This window comes from Myotis lucifugus, unplaced genomic scaffold, assembly GCF_000147115.1.
Source record: "Myotis lucifugus unplaced genomic scaffold, Myoluc2.0 scaffold_95, whole genome shotgun sequence".
NCBI classification, from domain to species: Eukaryota; Metazoa; Chordata; class Mammalia; order Chiroptera; family Vespertilionidae; genus Myotis; species Myotis lucifugus.
Genome location: NW_005871143.1, coordinates 2,003,985 through 2,021,928, shown reverse-complemented (window position 1 = coordinate 2,021,928; position 17,944 = coordinate 2,003,985). Strand labels below are relative to the sequence as shown.

At 44.0% G+C, this 17,944-nt stretch overlaps 1 protein-coding gene across 1 annotated transcript in view; it reads left to right on the top strand.

Moving 5' to 3' along the window:
- Window positions 1-17,944, top strand: part of JARID2 (jumonji and AT-rich interaction domain containing 2) — a 151,754-nt gene that overhangs the window by 93,311 nt on the left and 40,499 nt on the right. Inside the window, exons 4-5 of the mRNA XM_023756478.1 lie at window positions 1,994-2,170; window positions 4,229-4,348. Coding sequence (XP_023612246.1) covers window positions 2,017-2,170; window positions 4,229-4,348 — 274 coding nt within the window. The 5' untranslated portion in view covers window positions 1,994-2,016. The remainder of the gene's footprint in view (window positions 1-1,993; window positions 2,171-4,228; window positions 4,349-17,944) is intronic.

Sequence of the window (17,944 nt, the reverse complement as noted above, 5' to 3'; positions counted from 1 at the left end):
CAAGCTGGTCAACAAGCAGTCCATGCTAGTTAATCATGTACACTTGCCAACTAAAAATGTCTATTTCCTCATTTGCTACCTTGAGGATATCACATACTTACCAATATATTCCTTTAAAACAGAGTCAATGATTACTATAAAAATGTTATAGATCTCAATCTGGTTATAAGCAATAAAACCATATTCATGCAAATAGGCAAGACTGTGAAAGTATAATTAAAATCACAATTTTTCTATAAAAAATAAAATGCAATATATTATAAATTTTAGGCTGACAGCTAATAAATACTTGGCACCTCAAATACTGTGGTTTATTCATGCTTTATATTTTATTACTACAGAGCCAAAAGTGTTTGTGTTAAATATTAAAGTCTTCAACTAGAATAACCAATAGGTTAGAAAGCATGCAAATCCATAAACAATTCAACCCTGAGACCACAGAGCTAACTTTTTATAAAGGATGTGGGCAACCTCTAGAAAGCGAAAATTTAGTAACTTCCAGTTTTTAGAATTCTTTTTTAAAATCTGTTTTATGTCCCAATCTCCTCCTCATTTTCCTTGATTTGCTACTGTGTAGTCAGGTTTACCACATTTCTAATCCAGAAAGACCCTAATCCACAATTCTGTAGAAGTTATAATCTCACACTTTATTCCTGGTATGGCTTATGTCATGTTACATGCTAGGATGAGTTGCAGCCTATGGTTGAATTTCTTTTTTTCACTCAAAACTGCTTGTGAGTAAATGACGAGAGTTCCTTTTGCTTTTTCATAAGTACTTACAAAGGTAGACTTAGGAAGAAGGATGCAGCAGTATTGGTGTACCGGTAAGTGGGGAGTCCTGACTGAAAGGCTCTGATTGAAAAGCTGGGATGGGTGACATCTCATTTTCCTGGTCATCGTCAGTCTTGTACTAATTGTGAAACCACATAGAACAAGAATGAACATGTTGTTCCAGTGGAAATATAGCTAACTCTTATATGATTAAATGATTTCCCCCAGAGTCAGTTTTAAGAACCTTTCTTCTGTTGAAAACTTGTTTCTAATTGGACATGATTGGGAGGGGAGGGGTTGTGGCAAAACCACGGAAATGGCTTCTCTTAGACTATATCCAATTCTGTTATCCACTGAGGTCTTCTTCCCTCCCCTCCCCCCAATACATTCCTTCGGAGTTTCATTTCCACCCAGTGGTGAGACCCTCGTCACTTATGGGGGTTTTGAATATTGGAAGGTCATCACTGCAGCAAGAGGGGAGGGGACTGGAGGCATCTGTTCTGTTGCGTTTCTGCAGGTGGGTGTTTGGTTTGCCACTCCAGTCCCTGCTGCTGCTGATTCATTCCCATCTCCTCGTAGGAGCATATGGTTCTGAATTTGGACAGGAATGATTTTTACCATTATAGTTGCAGTGTGAGATCTCCATTTGGGAAGGAGAGTAAATTGGTTACTTATATCTTTATTGATGTGACCAGTGTATTAGCTCATTCACAGTAAAGTGGGCAAGAGAGGAAATGAATTTCACATATTTATTACTTTTTCTGCTACTTGTTAGTGGCTCTCCCAGAAATATTTTATGAGAAAGAAGATTGAAGTTGTTATGGACAATAACCCAGAATAGGCTCTTGTCCTTAACACTTTGATTAGATGTTTTTATTTTTCTTACTCAATTCAATCTTTGGTGGTCTTCCACCCACCCCCGAACTATTCAGATGAAATTTAAAAAATTTTGCTTTCTTATGTTTGGTGAATGGCCTCATATAGCCCCTGCTGGGGTAGTTTTGCTTGAAATCTGTTGAAAGGACGCAGATGGAGGATATTTTCTGGAGGGTATTTGAAAAACAGATAAAAAAATGGCAGTAGAGAGGAATACTTTGTTTTGTCTGCTCAATCATGAGGATTTAGGTGTGTAACTTAGTAGGTGTCTGTTCGTAGTGCTGCTGCTTCTGGAAGGGTGAGCATCCAGGCCTGTGTTGATGAGCCTCTTTCTTAAACCTCCCAGGTTCTCCTGCGCTGCCCAACAGCATGGTATATTTCGGAAGCTCTCAGGACGAGGAGGACGTTGAGGAGGAAGATGATGAGACAGAAGACGTCAAGACAGCCACCAACAATGCTTCATCTTCATGCCAGTCAACCCCCAGGAAAGGAAAAACCCACAAGCACGTCCACAATGGGCACGGTAGGATTAGTGTGGATTTTGAGTTTTTAAAAAAGAAAAGAAAAAAAAAAAAAAGATAAAGCCCTGGCTGGTGTGGCTCAGTTGGTTGAATGCCCCGTGCACGAAAAAGTCACCAGTTGGATTCCTGGTCAGAGCATATGCCGGGGTTTCAGGCTTGATACCCAGAAGGCAGCAGTCGATCATTGTTTTTCACATCAATGTTTCTCTCCCTCTCACTTCCTCTCTCTCTCTCTCAAATCAATGAAAACATATATTTTAAAAAATAAAATCCAAAGCTTTGGGTGACAGAGCTGGAACAGGTCGTCTGTTAAGAAGATGAGATGATGACAGCTTGTCAGTGGTAAAACTAGTTCTGTATACTTCTCTAAGTGTATGACACTCTAAGGGTGAAGAGATTAGTATTATGTGGTAGAGGCAAGTCTATTCTAGATGAGTAGATTTTCAAGATGAGTATAGATACTGTTATATTGTGGAGATGATGATAAATTCCCTAAGAGCTGCAGATACTAGGAATCAGAAGAGATTCCATCTAATCAGGAGGGTTAAGAAGGTTTCATGAAGAAAGTTTTGTGATTAACTTACTGTGATTTCAGCAGATGGGGTTAGTTTAGAAAGGAAACCATTATTCAGCCTATGAAATCAGGTAAATGCAAATATATTATGAACTAGACTGATTTTTTTCCTAGAATGTTATAGAAGGAGTAGGATAAAAGGTTGGATCTCTGAGAGAGGAAACTATTTAAGTTGGCTTAAGTAGAAAGTGCCTAGTGATTTTTCAGCAGGGAAGTGACTTAATTGGAGATGTGTTGTGAAGAGATTAAGCTGGCATTGATTATGAGGATTAAGTAAAGGGAAGTGACCTGAAGAAAAGGAAACATATTGGAAGGCTGTAATTGTAGGCAATGACCTAGTCAGAGGTAACGAGGGGCTAAAAGTTGGTCATGGCAATAAAAATAACAGGGATATCAGTACAAAAATGAGGAGGCACAGATGGAAATATGGCCGGGTGGTGTTGAGAGGACTTGATAGAGAACTGAATTAGCATGGGGTGGGGGAAAGAAAGTAAGAAAAGCAGATTGAAGCAATGACAGTGGGGTAGGAGCTCTGATGGCTGTTTTCTCTGGAGCTCCTATCTGGAACTCTGCTAGACATTGTATTTCACGTAGGACTCAAGAAACCCTGTGAGGTAGGGAGCCTTGTGTACAATTGGTGGAAAGTTACTGCTACCATTAGTTATTGAAGGAAAGAAATGTTTCTCATTTTTCTCTACACTGTGCACAGTGCACCAGGTGTCTTTCTGGACTCAATGAGAAATAGAGGTCCGAGACAAGCATAGCTTAGACATGCTGGAAATCTGTCTGCCTCTCATTATTGTTGGGCTTCTCTACTTTGTCAATTTAATGATTGTTCATCTTTTCCACTTCTTGCTTATGCCTGTTTTTTTTAAATGGTCTATAAACATGGTAAAGATGAGACCCACGTCTTAAAGATTTAGAGTTTAGTTGGGGCAATGTGGTTAATAATCCCAGAGCATAAATAAAAAGTGGCGACTTATTTTTAACCTTTCAGGAAAAATTTTTGGTTGTGTTCAATATTTTTTTGTTTATTTTTGATTTGAGGGAGAGCAAGAAACAATCGATTTGTTGTTCCACTTATTTATGCATTTGTTGGTTGTTTCTGTCTTTAAAAATATTTTTTAAAGAATAGTTTATTGATTTTCACAGAGAGGAAGGGAGAAGGAGAGAGAGAAACATTGATTGGAGAGAGCAACATCGATCTGCTGCCTCCTGCATGCCCCCTACTGGGGATCAAGCCCACAACCCAGGCATGTGACCTTGACCTTAAATCGAACAGGCAGCCTCCTGGTGCACAGGATGATGCCAGTTCTGACTTATGTGTGCCCTAACTGGGAATCAAACCCTCAACCTTGGCATATGGGGACAATGCTCTAACCAACCGAGCTACCTGGCCAGGGTCAGGATAAAGTTTTTTATCTGCAGTATGGTCACCAAGAAATCTTGATAGTTGAAGGAGCTGTATACCTGATTTGGAATACAGATACAGGTGTAGAGATGACCCGTGAAATTCCACATAAACTGGAATATTACCTAGTTGTGGAATGGTGGCACATTGACCACCAGTTTGAGGGTCCACTTCGGGATAACTGGGAACCACAGGGTAGCGTTGAGAACATACGCCCTGCTAGTCAGGAGGAAGAATTCAGATATAGAGAATAGGGAGCTGCTGCTGATTTTAGATGTGGCAATAAGATGAAACAGATCAGGGTCAGAATGATTCCTCCAGCAGCAGGGTTTAGTCTGAAGAGAAAGGAGAGAAGAGGAGAGTTCAAGGATTCCAGCCAGGAAACAGCCGCTGAGAGGCTGGACTGGAGAACATACAGCAATGCAGAAGAGTGCAAGGGGCATTTTGAAGCAGAAATAGTAAGCTTTTCACAACTGTCTGAAGAGGCAGGGTTGAAGGTAATAGAACAGGAATTGGGAAGGGAGTTGATTTGGCGGGAGTTAAGAACTTTATTATCTGTTGAGCTTGGGGTGATGGTGAAAGACAGAAGAACTACAGAGAACAGATGGACTTTATTATTGTGGAGCTGCTGGTTGAAGCTGTCAGGATGGATGAGCTTCCTGAGATAGAATGAAGCAAGAGGGAGACTTGTAGAGGTTTATTTTTAAAGTAAATCTTGAGAAAGTATTTAATCTTGTAGTTTTACTTTTTTGGTTTAATATGAATCAAGAGTAGTAAATATGAACAAAACAGGAAGTTAGACTCCTATCTGTTAGTCTGTGTCCATGTAGTAGACATGTATTTCATCAGTTTTGTGTGATGTTCCCTCATTCTCTGCCTGTGGTTGGGCTGGTGAACCCCCAGTCATGGTAATCAGGTGAAGCAGTCCCCTGTGTGCTGTGCAGTTGCGGTTAGGTCCTCAGCTCCCTTTTTTTTTTTTTTTTTTTTTTAAATATATTTTATTGATTTTTCACAGAGAGGAAGGGAGAGAGATAGAGAGTCAGAAACATCGATGAGAGAGAAACATCGACCAGCTGCCTCCTGCACACTCCCCACTGGGGATGTGCCCGCAACCAAGATACATGCCCTCAACCGGAATCGAACCTGGGACCCTTCAGTCCGCAGGCCGACGCTCCATCCACTGAGCCAAACCGGTTTGGCTACAGCTCCCTTTTTACACATTATTTGAGCTGCTGGTTGACTAGACAATTTTCTCTTAGATTCAACTTCCAGTGTCAAAAATTACCATCTTTTGTGTGTGTGGATATTCTTTTCTTATCTTTTTACATGAGCTGCAGGTTTACGATGTGAAGTGGCAGTGAGTTTCTGCAAGCAAATCACAGGGAGTTACGTGAAGGTGGTGGGATGAGGGTGAAGGAACTGGCTGAATTCTCAACTAAGGCAGGAGGATAACAATTTTACATTGACCACTGTCATTGTCATAAATAGAGAACAAACATGGGCAGTGGTTCCCATGACAGCTAGAAGTTGTGGGTTTTGTTTGTTTGTTTTGCTTTGCTTTTGCTGAGTCCCATTTCTTTGTAAATGTAGAGCAGAAGTCCTTGAAATTCCTTGTTATGGTAACCATCCTATCTAATAAAAGAGTAATATGCAAATTAACTGTCACTCTGACACAAAGATGGCGGTGCCCATAGCCCCAAGATGGCGGCACCCAGTCCTCTCAGCCCCGCTGGAGTCCTCCAGTCCTGGGGAGTGGCCGCTGAGAGCAGGGCCTGCTTGGTTGTTGTCCGTGGCGACCCGGGAGCGGCCAAGCGGGCCCCATAGACAGCAGAGAACCACGGGGAGCGGGCCTAAGCCATCAGTAGGACATCCCCGAGGGTTCCCGGATTGGAGAGGGTGCAGGTCAGGCTGAGGGACCCCCCCCCCCCCCCCCCCCTCCCGCACGAATTTTGTGCACTGGGCCTCTAGTCTATATATATAAAAGGCTAAGAGGGAAAGTGTCCCCTTGGGAGTTCGACCCGGAGAATGGGAGTTCAATCGCTTGCTATGATGTGTGCTGACCACCAAGGGGCAGTGTGGAACATGGTGGGCATCGGCGACACGTTGCGACCTCTCCCCAGCTACCTGGGGTCGGGGGTAATGGGGATGGAGGTGAGGTGAGAATGCAGGGTGTCCGCTGAGCTGGCTCTGACTCCCCCTGCTACCCAGGGCTCACACACCAGGGAAGCCCTCGTGCTCAGGTGCTGGGTGGCCATTATGAGCCCGGGCTGCAGCTGCCGAGACCACAGGGGCCGGTCTATGAGGCCAGCCAGGAGAGAGCACACTACTCGCCTAGCTTCTGTACAGCGCTGCTGGGTGGCCCAGAGGCCCACTGAGTCCGGCCGCACTCACCGCATCTCCGTGTGGGGACTCGGGCACCGTGACTCAGGCGGAGGGGGGCGTGTGGGGGCCCAGGTACAGCCCAGGGCCCAGCGGTTAGATGGGACCTGCCTTTCCACACCAGACGCTCACGCTCGCATTTCAATCGCCGGCCAGGCCCAGGGACCGCACCCATGCATGAATTTCATGCACCGGGCCTCTAGTGAGTTATAAAACAGGATGTTTGTTTAAATGTGATGTATGATGACAGAATGAAACAGATAACTGCTAGAGAGGGTTCATTTGTGATGGGAAGTTCTCGGTGGAAGTACAGAAGGGGTTTACCTGGCATTAGACCAGTTCTTTCAACTTTAAAGAAAGCAGATAGATGGTAGATGATTTTGCATATGAAAAACATGTTAGACCCAGGCTTACCCAGGACTTGCTCTAGCCAACTTGTTTGTTCTGTCTGGGGTTCAGAAGAGGCTGCCTTCATGTTTAGAAAATTGAACCTTTCCTCAGTTTCTGAGAGCACCTGCTGAGCTTCAAGCTTGGTGAGACTTGCAAGGTGCTGATGCCTAATTGCCTAATGAACATGGGCTGGTGTCAGAGTGCACCCAAGTCGCGCACATGAGCAGTTGGACGTGCCACTGCCCAGAATGCATTAGAAGGCCCAGAGTGAGATACCGGCCACATCAGGTGAACCATGATGCTCTTATCCTGCATCTTGTGCTGCTTCTACTTCTCACTGCCATTCTCTTATTTGAGGGATTGCCTGATGAGCATTGGCACCATTTTTGAGTTTTCTGCCTGTGAGGAAAGAAAAGGTGGGGCCCAGTTTGTGAATGAGATAAGGGCTGGGCTCTTCCTTTCTCTGCCATGCCTAATTTTCCAAAAAGTAAAACCTAGAGACCATCTCCATTTACTTTTGATTTCTGATCTAGGTAAAGAATGTACAAGTGTTAAAGTAGATTTTCTAACAAGAATAACCTGCATGAGGGCATAATAATTGTGTGGTGTCAAGCAGGGCCTCAGAATTGTTGACTCTTCACACAGGAAAGTGCAGAGCAAGCTGCTGTTGCTGTTTTGTGTTTCTCTTGGTGTTTTTCCTTACTTTGTATGCCAGGGGTGTTGAGTCATGTTAGAAAGTTTAACAACATCTGTATTCTCTCCCAGGAGGATCCCCCTCACTGAAATGTGGGGAAAGAAATGCAGAGTCCAGCTGCAGTGGCTCAGTGGTTGAGCGTCGAACTATGAACCAGGAGGTCATGGTTCAATTCCGGGTCAGGGCTCGTGCCCGGGTCGCGGTCTCAATCCCCAGTGGGGGCCATGCAGGAGGCAGCCAATGATTCTCTCTCATCATTGATGTTTCTATCTCTCTCTTCCTCTCTGAAATCAATTTTATATATATATTTCTCACAGAAAACAAAATATGGAAAACTTAACACTATTACTGGGCAGCTCTGGCTAGAAACCCTGATTGGGCCACATTTCTGGGAGAACAGTTTTATGTAGGCTGTGTAAATCTGAAGACACTAGAAACCACAGTGCTGATTGTGTCGTACTTTATCTTGTTTGTCCCCAAAACTTGAAGCCTAGTGAAGCAGCAGGGGTTCCCTTGGGATCAGGAGCCAGAAGCAAACACACTCCAGCTCACCCTGTTTCCTGCCATATCTCGTGGGCCTGTCTGGGACAGCACTTCACTTCCTTGAGTAGAAGCCTGATCCAGTAGTCTCCTGCAAGAGCCTGCTGTCCACAGGCAGATGTTGAATTTTGCAAACATTACATAGGACTCTGATGTTCTCATTTATAATCTACTGAACATCCTAATGGAAATGAACTTGTTTATTAAAATTCATAATCTAAAGTGACAAGGACAGCATCACCTGGCTTTTAAGCCTTGGGTTCACACTTAGATGTTACAGTAAGAAGGCCCCCAGCAACTTCTGTTTCAGCAGCTCTTCAAAGTTTCCAAAATACTCTTCATATACAGTCTCAGGTGATCATAAGGACAGAGCTCTTTGGGGAGGTAATTATTATCTGGAACAAAACAACATGCAAAACAGTTTTGTAGTATTTATGTCAGAAGTTGGTATTTGAAATGGCTTAGTTTTTGCAAAGTTCTCATAATTGGTTATTTTTCCCAGTAGGATAAGTGTGGTAGAGCAGAGGAAATAATACACTTGTTTGGAATGAACTTGGCTTTGTGTTTTCCTCAGTGTTGTCACTGTGGTGAGGCGTTTGTCACCCTTTGCAGAAAGAACTCGGTGAAAGTTCATTGCTCACATTAGCCACGTATTGTATATTCTTCAAATGCTTTTCTGCACTTAGGAGAAATAGAAGTGGTGGCAGAGACCATTGTTCCTTTGTATGCTCATCCCATTGTGAACAGGGGCATTTCTCCGAAGACTCTTTAAACAACATGACATTAGATTCCCAGCTGGAATGATTTAATTGCTTTTGGATTCACATGGAGGCATGTTGTGTGAGGGACAGAAAGCAGTCATTTTGGGCTGAGTTGACCACATTTATGCTCCGTGGTGGCCTCCAAGGTGCCCCTCTCTGGGTGGTGGAGGGGTGGCTGTACAGGACCAAGGTCCCAGCTTAGCTGCCCAGTAAGATGCTCTCTAGCTGACAGATGCTTTTTTCTTCATTGACACTTTCATGGAATATCCTCTTGCCTTTCTTTAACCTCTGGCAGCTCCTTTGTTTTGTTTTGTTTTGTTTTGTTGTTATTGTTTTCCTGTTGAGCTGAGTGACTATTTTAAACAGTTGGAATATGGGCTGGGAGTTTGTTTTTGAGAGTACAGTCCATGGAGAGTCAGGTTATAAAGTATTTGTTCCTAACCACCACCACTTTGCACACAGGCCATGCAGCATGGTGGTTGAGGGCATGGTGCTGGCTCTTATCATGGCTGCAACCTCGGGCAAGTTTTCTGTTTCTTAATTTTCTTACCTTTGAAGAAGAGATAATATGAGTCTTTTTCATAAGTTTTTGTGAGAGCTAAATGAGTTAACATATTCGAGAACAGTGCATGGCAGTTTGAAAGCGCCTTGTTGGCTATCATTGTCAACACCCACATGTGACTGAGAAGACCAGGGAGCCTACAACCTTGGAATTGATAAAAGGATTCTGGAAGGTTAGCATGTTTACATGCCTGGCACACAGTGAGGGCTGAGTGTGTAACCTTATTGACCTCACCAGAAGTGTGGTTTCAAGTGTGGTCCAAGGTCCCCAGTAACATGTCTCCATCCACATAACAGGCCTGTCCCCATTTCTTTTCACTTTCCTTAAGCATCTGTCTGTCTGTCTGTCTCTCTCTCTCTCTCTCTCTCTCTCTCTCTCTCTCTCTCTCTCACACACACACACACACACACACACACACACACACACACACTGACACACTGACAGGCTAGGCCAGGCCATGTGCTTTGCTGGTGGAAAAGAAACTCCTGGCTCAGATTTGTCTTCCTACGCAGGTGTCATTGGGCTAGTTATTCAGTATCTTTAAGCCTCAGTTTCCCGGTCTGTAAAATGTTGATAACACCAGTTTTTTCGGTTAGGGTTAGAGTTGGGAAGGAGGGAGAATAGGAAATGCCCATAGCATTTTATTTTGAGATGATGAAAACGGTTTAATTTACAGGATGGTAATGGTTGGGCAGCTCTGTGAATATGCAGAAATCCATTGGGTGGTACACGTTAAGTGGGCATTATAGCTTATTGAAGACTGGAGGCCCAGTGCATGAAATTCGTGCGGGGGAGGGGGGGCGGGGGGGTCCCTCAGCCCAGCCTGCACCCTCTCCAATCCAGGACCCCTCGGACATCCCTCTCGCAATCCGGGACTGCTGGCTTTTAACCACTTGCTTGCCTACCTGCTTGATGCCCCTAACTGTTCCCTGCCAGCCTGATCACCCCTAACCTCCTCTGCCTGCTGGACTGATCGCACCCTAACTGCTCCCCGGCCAGTCTGATCACCCCTAACTGCCCCCTGCCGGCCCGATCGTCCCTAGCTGCCCTCCCCTGCTGGCCTGATCACCCCTAACCGCGTCTGCCTTGGCCCCACCACTGTAGCTTTGTCTGGAAGATGTCTGGTCTAATTAGCATATTACCCTTTTATTAGTATAGAGTCTGTTAGGCCTGAGTGAGTGACAGACACAAAGAACAGTCCTGACCTGTGGGGAGTCCCGGTGAGTGGGGACTGGCTACTCCTGTGACTGGGCTCCTGCCCATGACTTTTTCTTTTAAAAAATATAATACCATGCAGTTGTGAAGAAATTAGTATCGTGTTAGATTCCTGGAACGTTTAATCAATTTTGTTGTCCATAGTTGGCTGGGATGTTTATATCATGACATTGTAAATTGAATTGCTGAGCTGTTCACCAGACTGCTCAGTATTTAATATTTTCAGCTAAATTCATCTGGCCTGCCTTAAGTGGAATCTTGAGTCATTTGGGAAGTTGTGTTGTTTCCCAAGACTAAAATGTGCAGGTGGAGTCATCTTTTTCGTGGCTGGAGGGTAGGAGGGACTTGTATGTGATAGATAGAATAGCAGACCCCTGATATTCATTTGGAGAACCTTGAAAATAGTCCTTATTTCAGGGCAAATATTTCTGTATTTAGTTTTTTTTTTTTGTTTTTTTTTTGTAAAATACTTTTATTTGGAAAATGACCAATTTTCCTTGTATAATTGGCCGTGCATATATGGGGTACCTTCCAGTTGAAAACATTTTTAAGGTGTCTGTCTCTGTGTGTGCTAAGAATGGTTAGAGTCCTTGTTCACATCCAGAGGTGGGCCAGAATCATGCACTTCAGATGTGGTTGGCCATCCCCTTGCATACAGGGTTTTATGAAACCCCCATCTGCAGAACACTTTATTCACCTGTCCTTCCGGAGTTAATGCATGTCCCCCTCTGAGTAAAACCCCTAGTTCTATGCTCTTTGTCTTGTTTCTGAGAGTGACAGAGCATGAAATCCCTCTGCCCACTGCCTACAGTCCCCAAAGGCCATCTGCCCAGGTGTTCTCCCCCCTGGCACTTTGGAGAATGCTGCGAATGCCTTAGAGCCCCTTGATGTGGGCACCAGCTGTGGTGCTAGTCACCAGCTATCAGTCTTGTCCTTTCCTCAGCTCCTTTGGGGGCCAAGTAGGCCAAGGAACCATTTTTCAATGACAAAAACCATTCATCCTGGTTTATGGTCTTTCTGTTGCCCTGACCTTTATATTCGCATAAAGGTCATATGCCCTTTTAAACTTTAGTATCAGAAGTTATTAGGAACAGATGAAAGAAACATGTTTAAATGGCAATTCTATCCAACTCTGGTAGTTATTTTTCATCGTTGCACATATGTATTCACAATTTTATACCTGCAACCAAATTCTGATAAACAAAAAGCCATTCTGTAACTTACAGAATATAAGTTCTGACATAGAAACGAAAATTCAATTTGCTTTGAAAATCTTTTGTAATGGATTTTTTTCTTGTTCTATGTATAGCCAAAGAGCTAGGATTTGACTCTGCAGAAATTCAGGAGGGGTTTCACAAATACCCCTTAAACCAGTAGAACAGGCATGTGGTGCTGGAGTCAGGGGTGCACTGAGTTGCTGTGGGTGTTGTCTCTTGCATTTCGGAGTGAGGTTGGTGCTGAGAATGGGTGAGCTGTGCTGCGAGATCTTAAGGGGGCTCCTGCTCCCTTAACTGTGCCCTGCTGCCTTCCTTGGTTTCACATGTGAATGCGGTCGCTGAGTTAGTGGAGCTGTTTTTGCCCACGGCAAACTGGGTTACAGCACTCACACAGGCTGCATGAAAAAACCCTTTGGAACTGCTGGCACAGGTTGGCAGACATTCCATTGTTTTCAGACAATAGTGACTCAAAATTGAACTGGCTCCAGGGAGCAAGTGCGGCTCTTGTACCGGTAACAAGGATTTAATGCCAGCCAATTGATGGAGTCTGTCTTCCCCACGTAGGACGCCTTGTAATGACATGAAGCTTACATTTAAATATCTGGCTCGAGATCAGAAACTTGGCGGGCTTCTCTTTTCCTTTCTGTAACATTTTCTTCATTATTTACAACTAGAGGCCCGATGCACGAAATTCGTGCACTCAGGTTGGGGGGGCCCTCAGCCCGGATTGCAAGACAGCGCAGGCCAGGCTGAGGGACCCCACCATTCCACGATTGGGGCCGGGGAGGGATGCGGGAGGTTGGCCATCTGGGGAGGGACCCCGGGAGAGCTCCAGGGTGTGTCCAGCCCATCTCGCTCAGTCCCTATCGGCCAGACCCCAGCAGCCAGCTAATCTACTGGTCAGAGCATCTGCCCCTGGTGGTCAGTGCATGTAATAGCGAGCGGTTGAGCGGCCTTAACATATCATTAGCATATTACACTTTGATTGGTTGAATGGCTGACTGGGCGACCAGACACTTAGCATATATAGGACTAGTGGCCCGGTGCATGAAATTCGTGCATGGGGAGGGGGAGGATTATCCCTCAGCCCAGCCTGCACCCTCTCCAATCTGGGATCCCTCGTGGGATGTTTGACTGCCAGTTTAGGCCCAATCACAGGGATAGGGCCTAAACAGGCAGTCAGACATCCTTCTCAGAATTCGGGACCACTGGCTCTTAACTGGTCGCCTGCCTGCCTGATTGCCCCTAACCACTTTGCCTGCTGGCCTGCTCGCCCCCAACTGCCCCCCACTGCCAGCCTGCTTGCCCCCAGCTGCCCTCCCCTCCTGGCCTAATTGCCCCTAACTGCCTGTGTCTCGCCTCGGCCACCATGGCTTTGTCCAGAAGGAGGTCTGAAAGGTCTCCCGGTCTAATTAGCATATTACCCTTTTATTAGTATAGATCAGTGGTCAGCAAACTCATTAGTCAACAGAGCCAAATATCAACAGTACAACGACTGAAATTTTTTTTGAGAGCCAAATTTTTTAAACTTAAACTATATAGGTAGGTACATTGTTATTAACTTAATTAGGGTACTCCTAAGGCTTAGGAAGAGCCACACTCAAGGGGCCAAAGAGGCGCATGTGGTTCTTGAGCTGCAGTTTGCTGACCACGGGTATAGATGATTCACTTTTTGTCCCTTTGATTTGCTTTGGGGGAGGGACTGGGAGCAGGTCTTATTTTATGTAATTTTGGGGTTAGTCCTGTCTTCTGGCCTTGTGTTCATTCTTTCCTTCTTGTCCTGTATCTCTGTGAGCAGACATCTTGGCCCAGCATTTAGTAATGACTCTCGTCCATGTTTCTCTGTCAAGCTGGTGAAGACTTCACCTGAGTCATCTCAGGATATCATATATCTTCTGTCAGATGCCAGGCAAAACTCACCTAGTAACAGTCATTAGGATTGCCTCCTGGTGTTCAGATGAGGTAGCTTCATTAGCAACAATAAGTAGCAAGATTGGGGTGCCTGGATGTGGGCAGGTAATGGAGACGGGCTGGCCTTCTCAGCTCTGTTTAAAGGGAATTACTGTTTTCAGAAGTGGGTCTTATCTCTGCCATTGCAGCAGGAGCTTTAAAAAAGATCAACCTTCTTATATTTGCATAACTCCTCTCTCTGAAGAACACAGAGCACCTTATGTACTTTATTTTAAATACTTAATAAATACTTCAGTGATTCCTGGAGGGCAGAGCAGGGGAGGCACTGGTTTGTGATTCAGGAAGTGGAGGCACAGCTGTGTTTGGTAATCTGGGAACTAGAGACCAAAACCAAGCTCTCCATGTCTCACTAAGAGGCTGTGTCTATAGTGAGGGTTTTAAAGACCTGTGACCAGCTTCATAGACGGCCTTACGGATCTCCCTAGGAGTCTCGGTGCAGTCTGACTATGTGAGCTGAGCTTAATGGGAGATCATTGAGTACGAACCTGGAGCTGTAAGTGTGAACTCCTCCTTGGAAAGTGTAGCTTTCTACCTACCATTCAGATGATCGCGGGATTGCAGGTAGATGTTTCTGAAGTAACTTCTCTTGCTCATTTCGTTTTCATCCCTTATTGGGAGCCAATCTCATCTTCTCAGGCATGAAATGACCTTAAATCAAAATACCATCGCTTGGATTTAAAGATTTTGCTTGCTGTGGTGTGAAAACACTTGTCTATAGGCAGTTTAGCTTTCAGAGTATGCATCTACAAATCAATATATTTGTCTCTGTTCATTAATGTAGAGCTATTTGTATTTGTGTACATTTTAGTTTCCTAATACGGTTTACTGTGATAAATGCTTTTCCCCTCTCCCTTAAAGAAAGGAGTCCAATTATTCCTTTTAATTGGGGACAGTGTGCCTAGTTCTTCTATCCATCTAACTCTCTTGGTCTTCCTGTCTCTTATGGTCTGGGTTTAGTCCTTCCCTGGGAGAGCGAACATTTTTTTTGTTTGTTTGTTTCCTCTTCTCTCCCCTTCTCAAGCATCTTACAAATGAAGACAAAAGATAATTACTTGGAGGGGTAAAACTGGCAGGTTCCCACGACACTTAAAATTAATGAGCTGTTGAGGACAAAATATACCTTTTCTCTGGCTCAGACCTCCCTCCCCCTTTCTTCCCATTTAACACATGATTTGACTTCTATAAAATAGCAAGATAAGATGGTTACAGAAAGTAGAGTCGTTTGAAAACTATCTCACTGTTTAAATTAAAATCAAAATTATTTTTATTCAGTTTTAAATTTTTGTATTTTTCTGTTTATCTGATCAAAATAGTCTTCAGTAGAATACAGTGCTGTGGTTCACAGAGCAGCCAGTTTTGTGTGTGAAGTTAATGGCACATGCCTTCCTGTCCCTTCTGGTTTCCCCTTCCTGTCTGCCATCAAGGTGCCCACAGCACCGTCTCTGATTTGCAGGCTTGGCTTCCGGAGCCTTGTCCTGCAGAGTTGATGCAGTGCTGGTGGTGGGCAAACTCCTCAAAGCATTAGAATAGAACCAGACTTGTGCATTTTGTTTCAGGTGCTGAAGAAGGATCTGGGATTTTGTTTTTTCTCTCCCCCAAATCTCAGAAAGATATTACTGGCTAACCAATGCCACAGTGAATTCCCATGATGCCCCAGCTTGCAGCCAGCCTTGCCCTTTGTTCATTTGGGAAGGTGGGATGTAGGACTGTGAGCACTGTTCTGTGCCTATGCCCTGCTACACGTCTGACCTTTGACACCCTTGGAAGCAGTGTGGTGATCCCAGCAAGCTGTCACTTAGCCAGTGCTGCTTCCTGCCCTGCTAACGCCCCTTCCTAGATGAGCATCTTCTCACGGACTCCTCAGAGCAACCCTGTGAGAGAGATAGTAGGTGGAGAACTAAGGCTCAGGTAGGCAACCAGCCCAAGGCCAAATATTAGCAAATGATTTCTGCAGATTCAGATATAGGAAGCTTTATCTCAGAGCCTGAGCATTGGCTATCTGGCAGGTATAGAAGCCTCTGGGAATCATAGTGTGGCCAACCTTGGGAAATGTAATCCAACCCAGCAGTTCCAGGCTTTTTGGGACCCCCCAGAAGGCTTTTATTTTTATTTTTTGACTTGATTTATTTTTCCTTTTTATTGAATTTATTGGGGTGACACTGATTAATACAATTATACAGGTTTCAGGTGCACAATTCCACAACACATCATATGTACACTGTATTGTGTGTTCACCATCCACAGTCATGTCTCCATCAATTACCATTTATCCCCTCTTCCACCTACCCTTACTCCCCTCTCCCTGACAGGCCACTCTCACCCCCCCAACCCCCCCGGTAAATGCTCTCACCCCCTAGTGACTGTGTGCATTGGTAATGCTTATATGCATGCATACAAGTCCAAAAGGCTTTTATTAATGTGGATTGTATTTATTGATACTTATTAAAATTATAACTGAGGACATTAAAAATATTTACTCATTTTAAAATAACACAAACCCATTTACACAGTGTATGAGGGTTACAATGTTAACACAGATAACACAAATAACACTTTTATGAATAGTAACTAGATTCTAAAACCAAGAAATTATAGTGAGGAGAGTTGCATTGTGTTACATTTTTACAAGTCTCTTTAAATACCTGTCTGAGTAGAAGACATTTAAGTAGATTCTTACCTACTTTTGTATTCAGTCTCACAGTATTCAGTTTTGGTTGACATATGTGAAGAAACTCAGTCTCAGACAGATGAATTTCTGGAAAGGAGAGGAGCCTTTGTAGATTATTTTATTCTTTGACATCCCACCCATACTCAACCAGTGCTAGTTTCTTTAAGGTCAGTTGTTACAGGAACCTGAACCTGTATCAGTGGGCTTTTCATCAGGTTGCCTTCCACTTTGAATGGATCTCTTACTATGCACGGTTTTGTTATGTCAGCTATTGATCATTTGAACATGATGGTTCACTGAGTTTGCACCTGTTCTAACTGTTGGCACCTTTCACGTGTGGGATTAAAGAGCCCCACAGCTCCACCCATCTCACCAGAAAGGCCTTAAGAGCTGGAGGCTGTCAGACTCATGGTGGTAGGTATAGGCTTTTCAAAGTTGTAATTTTTTTTTGCTTGAAATTGTGCATTCTGTCATTGGTAGCAATAACTATTAGTTATTTTCCTTGACAGTCTTTTACTTTATTCATTTTTTTAGTAAATGGCCAACAAATAACTATTTGTAGTTCTTTCACATAAAAAATAGCATGCCGTGAAAAAAGTAGCTAGCTTGCAACTTAAACAGTCTCGAAAGTGCTTTTCCATGGAAACAGTTGTCCTGTTTTGGTATGCAGAAGTGCTTTACTTGTAGTTCTCATCTTATCACACAAAATATGTGTCCTCAAGGGTCAAGATTTAATACCATTAACACTCTGTACTGCTTTACCTCATCCTTACAGGACACTGGCTTTGTTTGTTGTTAACCTGCTGTGAAGAGGACTATAATTATTGAAATAGTTTGGGGCTACTGCACTGCTCTGTATTACAGCATTGTTTTTCCCACCTTTTATTGTAAAAAAAAAAGTTTTACTGAGCTGTAATTCACATCATCATAAAATTTACCCATTTAAAGTATATGATTCAGGAGTTTTTAATATAGTCACAAAGTTGTGAAACCCTCACCATGATTAACTTTGAAACATTTTTTAGCACCTTCTCCCCCCAAAACCTTGTAAGTATCAGCAGTCACTCCCATTTTTCCCAAACCTACCAGTCCCTGGCAGCCACCAGCCTACTTTCTGTCTCTATTGGTCTATTCTGGCTATTAGATATGAATCTAATTATGTGATATGTGGCCTTTGTCATTGGTTCTTTCACTTACTGTAGTGACTCTAAAATTGGTCCGTGCCGTGGCATGTATCAGACTTGACTCCTTTGAATGGATGGCCTAGAGGACCGGTGCACAAAATTCGTGCATGGGGTGGGGTGTGTGTGTCCCTCAGCCCAGCCTGCCCCCCCTTTCCAATCTGGGACCCCTCTGTCAGCGAGTGTCCGACTGCCCGTTGAGGCCCGATCCCA